Source organism: Rhipicephalus microplus, chromosome 7, assembly GCF_043290135.1.
Source record: "Rhipicephalus microplus isolate Deutch F79 chromosome 7, USDA_Rmic, whole genome shotgun sequence".
Lineage (NCBI taxonomy): Eukaryota > Metazoa > Arthropoda > Arachnida > Ixodida > Ixodidae > Rhipicephalus > Rhipicephalus microplus.
Genome location: NC_134706.1, coordinates 129,209,916 through 129,220,746, shown reverse-complemented (window position 1 = coordinate 129,220,746; position 10,831 = coordinate 129,209,916). Strand labels below are relative to the sequence as shown.

The 10,831-nt window shown below is 52.1% G+C and overlaps 1 protein-coding gene across 2 annotated transcripts in view; it reads left to right on the top strand.

The window, feature by feature from the left end:
- Window positions 1-5,679, top strand: part of LOC119183134 (retinol dehydrogenase 11) — a 57,194-nt gene extending 51,515 nt beyond the window's left edge. For both annotated transcript variants that reach the window (XM_075868296.1, XM_037433584.2), the window contains exon 7: window positions 5,049-5,679. In XM_075868296.1, the coding sequence (XP_075724411.1) occupies window positions 5,049-5,216 (168 nt within the window). In that variant the 3' untranslated portion in view covers window positions 5,217-5,679. The remainder of the gene's footprint in view (window positions 1-5,048) is intronic.
- The last annotated feature ends 5,152 nt before the right edge of the window (window positions 5,680-10,831 follow it).

The window sequence follows — 10,831 nt, the reverse complement described above, 5'->3', positions numbered from 1 at the left end:
GACGAGCCTGCATTCTCTGGTTTTGATGTGATTAGTTTTCCGCCACTTCCACCCCTGACGGCTCTCCCCCCAACTCTGAGGAGGTGCCCATCGTAAGTTGTGGCCGCTACGTCTTGCCGGATACTGGCCACTCGAGCACAGACCGGTGCACCTCCATCGAGATGCAAACTGCCAGCGCAGCCCCGACCGATAGGCGCGAGCGTTCCAGATCAAGGTCCCCTTTAAGAGGCGACGACAAGTCACCCGGCGTGCCGTCGAGCCTACCCGCGAACCTTGAAAACAAGCCTCGGCGCTCCAAAGCACCCGTCTGTTCCAGCGACAGCGATGCCCCTCCCATTGCGAAGTCGCAGAAGTTGGACGCACTACCGACAGGAAAAAGGCACTTGCCCTCAAGCGCAAGCGAAAAAAGATAGGCTGTTTGCCAAAGCATCTTCCCTTTCCTTTCTTCCCCGTGTTTGCTTCAAGGCGAACACAAGAGCGGGCGCCGCGACACGGCAACACGGCGTGTCGGCAACACGGCGGCCTCCCCCCTCCACCTCCTCGAGCATGTTCCGCTCTTTCTAACATGACGCCACACACCCGTCTCCCACGCTTGTTTATGCTATCAGTGGTGGCCGCACCGCCTACTCCCTTTTTCCCTCTGCTCCTTTCGCCAGCCGAAGCCACGGCAATGGTGTTTGTTTATGCTTATCTGCTGCACAGCTGCTTGCTGCCCTTGCTTCTATTCGGCACCACGGCTCCTATGACGCATCACTTAAACCACGGAGGGCTTTTTAGCCCAACTAGCAACCGCGCCGCCCGCGCCTTTCCGCTCGGCTCCTTCGAGCGTGCCGCCCCTGCCTAGGCGGTCGCCTCCCACCACTTCCTTCACATCAAGTCCTCTCCCCACGCCCACTAGAGCAGATCATGTCAACTCTCAAGTTCGCCACCTGGAAAGTCCGCAGGTTTCGTGACAAATTGAAACAGTGAGACATTCTGACCTTCGCCCAAGCACAGGGTATTGATGTGCTCTTTTTACAAGAGACTAACTTCCAATTGCCGTTAGAGGTCTCAACCTTCAGACGCGAGTTCCAGGTGAACGCCTTCTTCTCCCTAACTAAATCAAGGGCCTGTGGAGCGGCAGTGGTCTTTACTACGCGACGCTTCCGGCAAAATGCGTTCTGCATTTTCGGTGCTGACGGTAGGTCGCTCATGTTGGACCTCTACATCAGCGAAAGAAGGATTCGGTTCGTGAACGTGTACGCCCTGGCGACGCGGAAGAACACAAACACCTTCTTCCAACAGCTGCACGACCTTCTTTCGGAACCCGTCCCGCACGTCCTGCTGGGGGACTTCAACAGCGTCGTGGACTCGCAGCGAGACGTCAGGGCACCGGGCCGAGGGGGGTCCACGTACTATGCTAGGGAGCTCGTGAAGACTCTTCGACACCTTCGGTTATCCGACGCGTGGCTGATCGCCCACGGCGACCTTTTTGTCGCAACTCGAGCCTCTCACCTCACAGCCAGTCGATTAGATCGGACGTATCTCCCCGACTTCCTCCTCTCCTCGCTCGTGGCGTGTGATGTCCTTTCCCTTCCGGTAGACCTAGCGAGTTGGTCAGATCACCCCCCCCCCCTTGTCACTACGCTTAGCGGCTCTCCTGGACTCCGTGCAGATGACTATGGGTGGCGAGTAGACCCAGCGCTCCTGCAAGACGATGATAGCATCGAGTGCATTAGGGCGCGGCTGTGGTCCTCCGTGGTGATCGCCCCAGACCTAACCCCACGCTCGTGGGACACCTTGAAAGTGGAGTGGAAGGGAAGCCTTCAAGATGTAGGCAAGGCCAGGAAGCGCCACATAACCGCTAAATTGAATGAGATCCTGCGCATAATACGCATCGTAAGGGGGCGGAGACGATGACGACTTGCATGCGCGACTATCTGAACACCCTGGAGCTCGAGTAGGCTAGGCTGCTTCAACTACGCGCGCACAGACCGCCTGGGGAGCGGGGCGCACCCATTAATTACCTCGGAGCGCACCCCAGTGACACAAATGGGACTGGCAGCATACCAATAACCCAATTGAAACGCCCGGACGATTCTTTCGCAACTGAACCAGAGGGAATCCGCGATGACTTCTGCGAGTACTTCTCGGCCCTTTTTCGAGACGCCAACAGCGATGGAGAAACTGGCGGAGAAGACAAGATTAGAGAGGTCTGCCAGCACTTCCCACAGCTGGGAGGAGAGGAGGTTGCGATACTGAGCACAGAAGTGTCTGCTGAAGAGGTTAGGGCCGCGATAACAAGCATGCCCTCGAACTCGGCCCCCGGCACTGACGGCCGCACAGCCAACTTTTACGCCACTTTTTTCGACGATCTAGAGGGAGTGCTTGTCGCACTGGCGAACATGGTGGTTACGAAGCAACTGAAACTCGCATCCTTTGGAGAGGGGAGGATTGTCCTCCTACTGGAAGAGGGAACCCCGCAGGAGAAGCTTTCGGCGTAGCGCCCCATAACCCTGTTCAACATGGACTATAAAATGGTTGCTTCCATCCTTAATAGCCGCCTTAAGCTCCTCTTGCCATCCATCGCCGCTTCCTTGCAGCCCTGTGCGGTTCCAGGCCGCTCAATCTTTGCCAACCTTACCGTAACAAGGGATGCCTTCGAATACATGTCTGCCAAGTCCCTGTCCGGAGCCTTTGTCTCCTTGGACCAGCCAAAGGCGTTTGACCGGGTGCGCCATGGATACATGATCAAGGTAATCCACCAGTTCGGATTCCCGACATGCTTCGTAGACACCATCGCCATTCTGTAAAGCAACCTCACATGCCACGTAGTAGTAAATGGCACTCCGACGAGTACCTTTGTATATGAGAGAGGGATCCGCCAAGGGTGCCCGCTAGGGCCCTCTCTCTTCGTACTCTCGCTTGAGTCGTTGCTGGTGAACGTCGACCGCAACATGCACCCCAGAGGCTTTCCGCTAACGGGGGAGCCCAACATTAAGGTCCTCGCTTACGCTGATGATGTAGCCCTGTTCGTCAGGGACCCGGCAAGCCTGCAAGCTTTTTGGCGAACATTCGCACACTATGCTGACGTCTCAGGCGTGGCCTTGAACATGAGGAAGAGCAAGGCCTTACCATTTGGAACATTTCCTCACGGCGCTCTGGGAGAGTTGGAAAGGGTAGACGCCGTCAAGGTGCTCGGCATATACTTTTGCTGAGGTGGCGTCGCCGACCTAACCTGGCAAACTAACGAGCGCTCGAGCGGGCACAGGGTGCAATAGCACGCCTCCAACCGAAGGATCTCCCGCTTCGTCAGAGGGCCATAACCGCATTGACAACCATCTGCACCTTTCTCTTTTATGTAAGCCGAATAGGAGTGATGCCTACTCAGACTGCGACGCAATTGACAAGTATGATCGGTGCCTACCTGTGGGACGGCAAACCCGCGCCCTTACGTCGAACCCTCCTGCAACTCCCAGCTTCAGAGGGCGGCCTCGGGCTCACGCATGTCCTGACGGCGAGCAAAGTGCTTGCCTTGAAGACCGCAAGGGCCTTGTTTCGCGCACCTGATTACGTGGGGAGGCCCTTAATGCGTTACTGGTGCAGTACAAGCGCATCGTTCCTGAATGCCGACCGGCCGCTCGCCCCACTCGACGAGACTCCCTTCGCGTTCTATAAGGCAGCCGCAAACACCATGCGCATGCTAGAAAAGGAGGCCCCTACGTGCGACGCAGATGAGACCCCGCCTGCTCGCATTGTGAAAAAAGTCGCCAGCAACCAGATAAACCCCCGAGGAGAGACGACGGTCGCGGAACTGGAAGCGGAAAGGCAAAACAGATGGGCGTGCCATGCCTTCGTCCCCCCAAGACTTCGCATGGAGGAAAAACTGGGACGTCCTCCCAACCCGCCAGCGCCTCCACAAGTGTGGAATCACGCCTACACCCCGCTGTCCCAATTGTCGCACGGATGAGACCCTGGCGCATGCCTTATTTGAGTGCCCAGCGGTCAAACCGGTTTGGCGCCTGACTACGAGGGATTTTAAAATCCGTCCTCCCCCAGCCCTGAGCAGAAACAAAGGCGCCTTTGCAATGTTAGTGGCCCTCTGCACCACATTCACGGTCTGGAAGCGACGCTGCTTCGCTGAGGTTAGCCGCTCTCCAGTCAGAGCGGCCTTCCCGACCGTAGCTCGTATCCGCCACATGGTGTGGCGGCACCTCTCAGACCAACTTGAAGCCAGCGGCGAGGAAAATTTCTCCGCCGCTGGCATACGAGGTTTTTTCTCCTGCAAAAAGGCAAGTTACGCCTGCCGATAACCCCTTTTTAAGCGCACGCCAGCCACTGCGTCCCACTCTTTCCTGACCGGCAAACGGAAAGTGCCAATGCCCAACCCCTCCTGTCAATTGTATAATGCTGTGTCTCGAATCTGTTCTCTGTACAAATTAACCGCTTAGTTCTCTGGAGCCCGAACAACGGCGACCATTATTGCACCCTTTTTTCGCCTGTAAACGGAAATGGACTCTTTTGTACGCGGGCCGTACAGCACTCTTGTAACCTTTGTATAACGTGTGTTCGAATGATCGCGCTTCTGTTGTAGTGTACAGTCTACACGTGTTTTTGCTGTTCATCGGTGTGTTTACCACGTGTGTCCGTGATAAGTGTCGGAGAAGAATTATGTATTTGATTACTTGTCAGAAGTGCAATAAACTTCCCTTTGTTTCGCCCCGAAAGCTTTTATTTTAAAACTCAAGTCCGAGTCTGAGCTTTAGGGCGAGGCGTTTGAGGTGCACCTAGAAAGGCGGGACTTCCTCAGGCATTCATAAACAGGAAGTCACAACAGATAAATTCAAATAAATGCGAATATCTTACAGGATGAGAAGCGTACTGTTTCAAATAGCTCCAAGTAGAAAATAAAGGAGATACATTGATATTTCACGCTGAAAATACGCGTGCTACTTTGAAACTACCTTCACTCGTGGTAGGATGCATGTGATTTGACTCTGTAGCTTTCCCTTGAGTGCCTAGAAAGTTGTCGCCGAGTATAATACGATTGGTGTCCTTTCTCGTAACAGAGTGTCAAGGATGGCGCACAGACGTCAGTACACCTGGCAGTCTCGGAGGAGGTGGAAGGCGTCACTGGGAAAATGTTCGCCGACTGCAAGCCGACATCGTTTCCTGGAAATTTCCACGATGCTGAGAAGCTATGGGACGTGTCACACAAAATGGCAGGACTCTGCTGAGGCACGGCCAGACGCCCATTGAAACGCTTGTACAGCTAAATTATGTGTGGCATCATACTACCGAAACAGTGGCATCTCAACTCTATTGAGGTAATTAGAATCTATACGCTTGTACAGCTATGCTACATGTGAGACCACGATACCCAAGCAGTGGCACCCAAAATACGATGTAGGTTTTTCCAATTTTTCCAATGGAGTCTATTCGGGAGCAACTGCTGCGAGATTGTTCCAACTTCCAATAGTCCATTATGAAAATTAAGTGTTATGTGCGATGAATAATTACTGTGCGAATTTGTGAGGTTCGCGCCAAATTAGAGTAAGGCTCAAATGACAAACCTTTCCATTAGTATTCATATAATATGTCTTATCCTCATGTGCACAACAGAAGTGTTAGAGTAAAGGTTATTAAACGAAATTTCACATTGACTTTGTCAATAAACGATAATCAACTGTTAAAATCAAAGTACTTTGCGTATGCTTGTATATTTTGCTGTCTGTCTTTAACGGGCAGCGCCCGTCGATAGTGTACATGGTTCACATATGTTCTACATCGAAGCACTCTACAATAAGATTGAGCAAAATGCACGTATACCTAATGTTGTCAAGTCATGACAATAAAAGACTTCACTATAAAGTTTGGATGAAATCACAAAAATTGAATGAACGAACTCGTGATTGAGACTCTTAAATGGCAACAATTGTCGAAAAATTATCGCCGGTTGCTGAACCTGCGCACAGCGTTAAAGATAGCCCCCTTTCAACATGCATCGTCGAACATTTTGAACTAATCCTATCTGCTCGCTCGTAGTTGCGGGAACGAGTTGCTCGTGTACTGCTCCACGATGCGTAAGCATTGCTGTATGCACGCGATAAGGGATATTCGCTGTGTACCATTGCATTAAACTATATGGTTCGTTGATATGTGGGGTTTAACGTCTCAAAACCACCATCTCTAGAAATATGAAAAACGCCGTAGTGGAGGACTCCAAAAATATTGACGACCTAGGGTTCTGTAACGTGTGCCCAAATTTGAGGACATATGCTAACAGCATTTTCGCCTACATAGAAAATGCAGCCGCTGCCACCAAAATTCGATCCCCCTACCTGTGGATGTCACGCGGCAGGATAACCTATATCAAGGTTTTAGCTGACAAATAATCACTCGCAGACTAATGCCCAGTTCACACCGAAACTTCCGCTTTCTACAGCGACCGAAATTCCCCTGCCGCCGAAACGCAGCGTCGTTCGCACTGGACGCACCCCGTGCCGCCGAATATGCCATTACTACGGGGCGAACGCGGGATGGATGCGCTGTCACCCGGTTATTGTCGCGGCTCGCAAACAACGCTACAACGCTATCCGGTGGTGTATACTTCGACGATTCTCGTACGCAAGAAGCAAAAAAAGACAATACTGCTTACTTTGCTGGCAAGTGGCTGTCTTGTAATGCACGAAGAGCAGAAAAACCACCAACGCCAGTGGCGTTGGTGGGTTCGTTTTGCTCTGCAAGACCGCAACAAGCTCGGTCACGCCAACAGCAAGCTCGGTCACCTCTTGCACGAAATACGGAGGCGAAGTGGGCACAGAGTAGGTTACACTCCCGCTGGTTTCAACATTCAGTTACGTGCACTGCAGCATAACAAGTGAGTAGGGCTTGGCCTACATTTTCCAAAATTCCTTGACTAGCGCTCCTATTGGTCCGCGGTGACCGATTCGGCGACAGACGCCGCAAAAATCGGTCCGAGAGCGATCGGCGCGGAGAGGGCCCTTCCGGCGAATCTCGCCGCCGCCGAACCGGATTCGGAGCACTTTCAGCGGCCGGAATGCTCAGTGTGAACGCGGCCTTAGGCCGCGTTCACACTAGGGAAGGGATGAGAAAACGAAAATGCCATGACGGCCGCAAAACCACGACCGCGTGCGTCGATTGTTCACACTCGTTCTGCCCCAACCTGCCGCTGCTTCCGTCGCTACCTTGACAATAACTCGATTTCGTATGATATGTGGGCTTTAACATTCCAAAACTACAACATGATTATGAGAGACGCTGTAGTGGAAGGCTCCGCAAATTTCGACCACCTGAGGCTCTTTACCGCGCAACAAAATCTGAGCACATGGGCCTACGACATTTCCGCCTCCATCGGAAATGCAGCCGCCGCAGCCAAGATTCGATCCCTTGACCTGCTGGTCAGCAGCCGAGTACCTTAGCCTCTGCACCGCCACGGCGGGGCAACAATTGGTTTGATTTTGCCTGCTTTCTGGTAACTAAAGTTCGCAGCTTAGTTATTGACAAAAAGTAGTGAAAAAAAACTTGCACCTCTTCAAACGTTCTTTCGGGAGATACGCCAGCTGAAACGACATGAGTGAACGCACCGCAACTGCGGCGCGATTTCAACCAGCTGTACACAAAAACGAGACATTTTGGGGCATGCCGACTCGCTGCCGCAGCACCGTCTACTTCCAGAGTTCTTGGGGATCGTAATCCTAATCAGGCTCGCGATAAACGCGTCCTCATTGAGGCCATAACGCTTCGTCGTGCTGCACGGGTACTTTGCAATATGAGCCGTTGCGAGCCACCGCCGACGCCTGTGCCACCATGTTGAATCTGCGGCCAGCTGGTTAGGTCACTTGGTTTGTTTTATCGCACCCAAGGCTGTGAAGTGGAAACCGGATTTTATTTCGCGTGGCGGGAAACTCGGTCTTGGAGCGATTCTTGTACGCCGAACGCGTGGCGTGGTTTTCCGGCCGCTTTGGCAGCGAAACGAGCCAATGTCACAGAACGAGCGCTCAAAAAAGGGCGCACTGCCAAATTCTCGCGACGAAACGCCGGAGTGACGCCACGAGGTCAACGAAAGAAAAAAAAAGAGAAAACGAGCAGCCAAAGACTCCTCGGGCACGCATCCCTCCCCCCTCGGAAGTGTAGGTTCGCCGACGAACCTCCTCACCCCACATCGGCGGCCGAGCAAGCCCTCGAAATTTCTAGATGGAAAGGGGCGTGGAGATGCCGGGTTGAGTCATCCGTTGCGGACGGCCCTCGTATCGTCTCGACCTTTCCCCCAGCCTTCGCTGCGCATCGCGCCGACGAAATGATAAGAACTTTCTGGAACCTCGCGCGGAAGGTATTTAATCGAGCAGCCGAAACGAGAGATCAGGAGAAGACGGAAGTTAGCGCCAGAGCGCGTAGGGATTCCGCCGTGTAGTCGGCGAAGGTTTTGTCCGTAGAGACAAAGCAGGAGAGGAAGATGATTTCCACCTGAGGGGTGACGACTCAAGCTACAGGCAAGAGTGTGTGTTTACCGCTATCGAGCGAAGACGCGTGGCAACAGCTGCGTGCGTGAAGCCGACGTGTTTCCGGCGAAGTTGAAGCTTGAAGAGTGGCCAATTGAAGACGCGAGGTTTCATGGAAGAGAAACTTCGGCGAGGTTTCCTGGAAGAGAAACTTCGAGGGCAGCGGAACGACAACAATGCTGGACTTTGAGTGAGTGATTCTCGGAAGAGTTTCATCCAGACTTTTGTTCCAAGAACTTTGGTCTGAATAGGTTTTCTGTCTCTTTGTCTTCAAGTGTCTTGGTTGTTCAATGCATGCGACTGCATTGTAGTGTGTATTGTTGTCTGTGTCCGTTGTTTCGAGTGTGGCTGATTGTACTGTGTAGTACGTTGTTTGATTGGCGACATATTGTACTCAACTATTGTGCAGTGTGCATACTTGTGTATTGTTTTCGATCTGCCATTATTGAGAATATAATTTTGTTTGTTTATCAACTTTCGGCTCTGTCTTGTTCTTTGGGCCACAGCCGGCGTCCGCTGGCGCGCCAAAAAGGACCACTTCTAAATTGTCCACGCTTTCGTGGTGCGGTTCGGGGGGCTGATATTTCGGCCGTTGGAATTAGCCCGGCTGTCGCCTCCCTAATTAAAGGGACCCGTGAAGATTAATCTGGCGTCCGCGACAGGACCTTTTGGTGCACAGTGTGTCCAAAGTTGTCAGAAAGAGCCTCGCGTTGTTGATACTGCTATCGGAACGATTTTCTGTGTTGCTAAGTGTTCTCGTTAACGAGCGCAGGAGAGTGTTCCGATATACTGACTTAGGCAGATATTATTTGCACGCGGCAAGGTTTTATTTGCGAGACACATGGATCTCGAAAAGTTAGTCGCTCTTGGTGAGAAGATGGGTCTTTCTGGCACCGAACTACGGAAGTGGGTCACCCAGAAGGAAAAAGAAGAAAAAGAGAGAGCCAAGGAAGAAAAAGCAGCTGAGTTGGAGAGAGAGAGGTTGGCAGCTGAGAGAGCGAAAGAAGAAAGAGAGCAGCAATTGAAGTTGGAGCTGGGGAGAGAAAAGTTGGCAGCTGAAAGGGCGAGAGAAGAAAGAGAAGCAAAGGAGCGGCAGCTGAAAGAAGAAAGAGAGGCAAAAGAGTGACAGCTGAAAGAAGAAAGAGAAACGGAGATGGCTGAAAGGGAATGGCAGCGGCAGCACGAGATGGAACTCGAGCGGCTTCGTTTGCAACAGCGAAATGAAACTCCCGCCCAAGCTAGAGTTGAAAGCAGCGAACGGGAAGATCACGGCTTCCGCTTGAACCCAAGCAAGCTGCTCGTAGTGTTTGATGAAAGGAAGGATGACCTTGACGCGTACCTTCACAGATTTGAGACGATTGCAAGGAGCCAGAATTGGCCGGAGCATCAATGGGCAACTGCTTTGAGTACTTGCTTGAGTGGTGAAGCGCTCAGTGTATACGGTAGGCTGACGCCGACCGATGCAGTCAACAATGCAAAGGTGAAAACTGCATTACTGAAGCGATTTATATTTACTGTGGAAGGATTCCGGGACAGATTTCGGACAGGAAAGACAGCTGATGGTGAGACGGCTGCGCAGTATGCCGCCCGACTTTGCCATTATTTCGACAGATCGATTGAACTTTCAGGGACAGCGCAGGAGTACGATGAGCTTAGAGAGCTCCTAATTAGAGAACCATTTCTTACTAGTTGCCACCCAAGCCGGTCGCTGTACTTGAAAGAGAGGAAAGCTAAGTCACTCGATGACATGCTTGAATTAGCTGATCAATTCTTGGAAGCGCAAGGTGGCACTAATTTGGCCAAGGTGAAGAAGGAATGTCCTGAAGATTCGAAGAAATAGGCACCCGAACAAAAGAAGCGTGCACCGGAGGGTGTTCCGCGATGTTTTCTGTGTAACCGAGTGGGTCATCGTGCTAGCAACTGTCGAACCAACTTTACGAGTCCCACGGTCGTAAAATGTTTCAAGTGTGGTGAGATTGGGCACAAAGCAGACGCATGTATAAACGGAGTGAGTCAAACTCACCAGGTATCCTGTGTGCAAGCGGCACCGAAATCTGGTAATAATGCCGTCACCGATGGATTCGTAGAGTTGAAAAATGGGGAGAAAATCCTTATTGTGGGTGCTGTAATGAAAAAACACCTGACCGGTGTTACGCAGGGAATGCCAACGCTGCCTGGAAAAGTTGCGGGCAAAAAGGTTATGGTGTTAAGGGATACCGGTAGCTCTACTGTTATTGTGCGGAGAAATTTGGTACGGGAAAGTGAGTTGACAGGCAAAACGAAACCAGTTTGCCTAATTGACAGTACGGTACGGATGCTTCCCGAAGCAG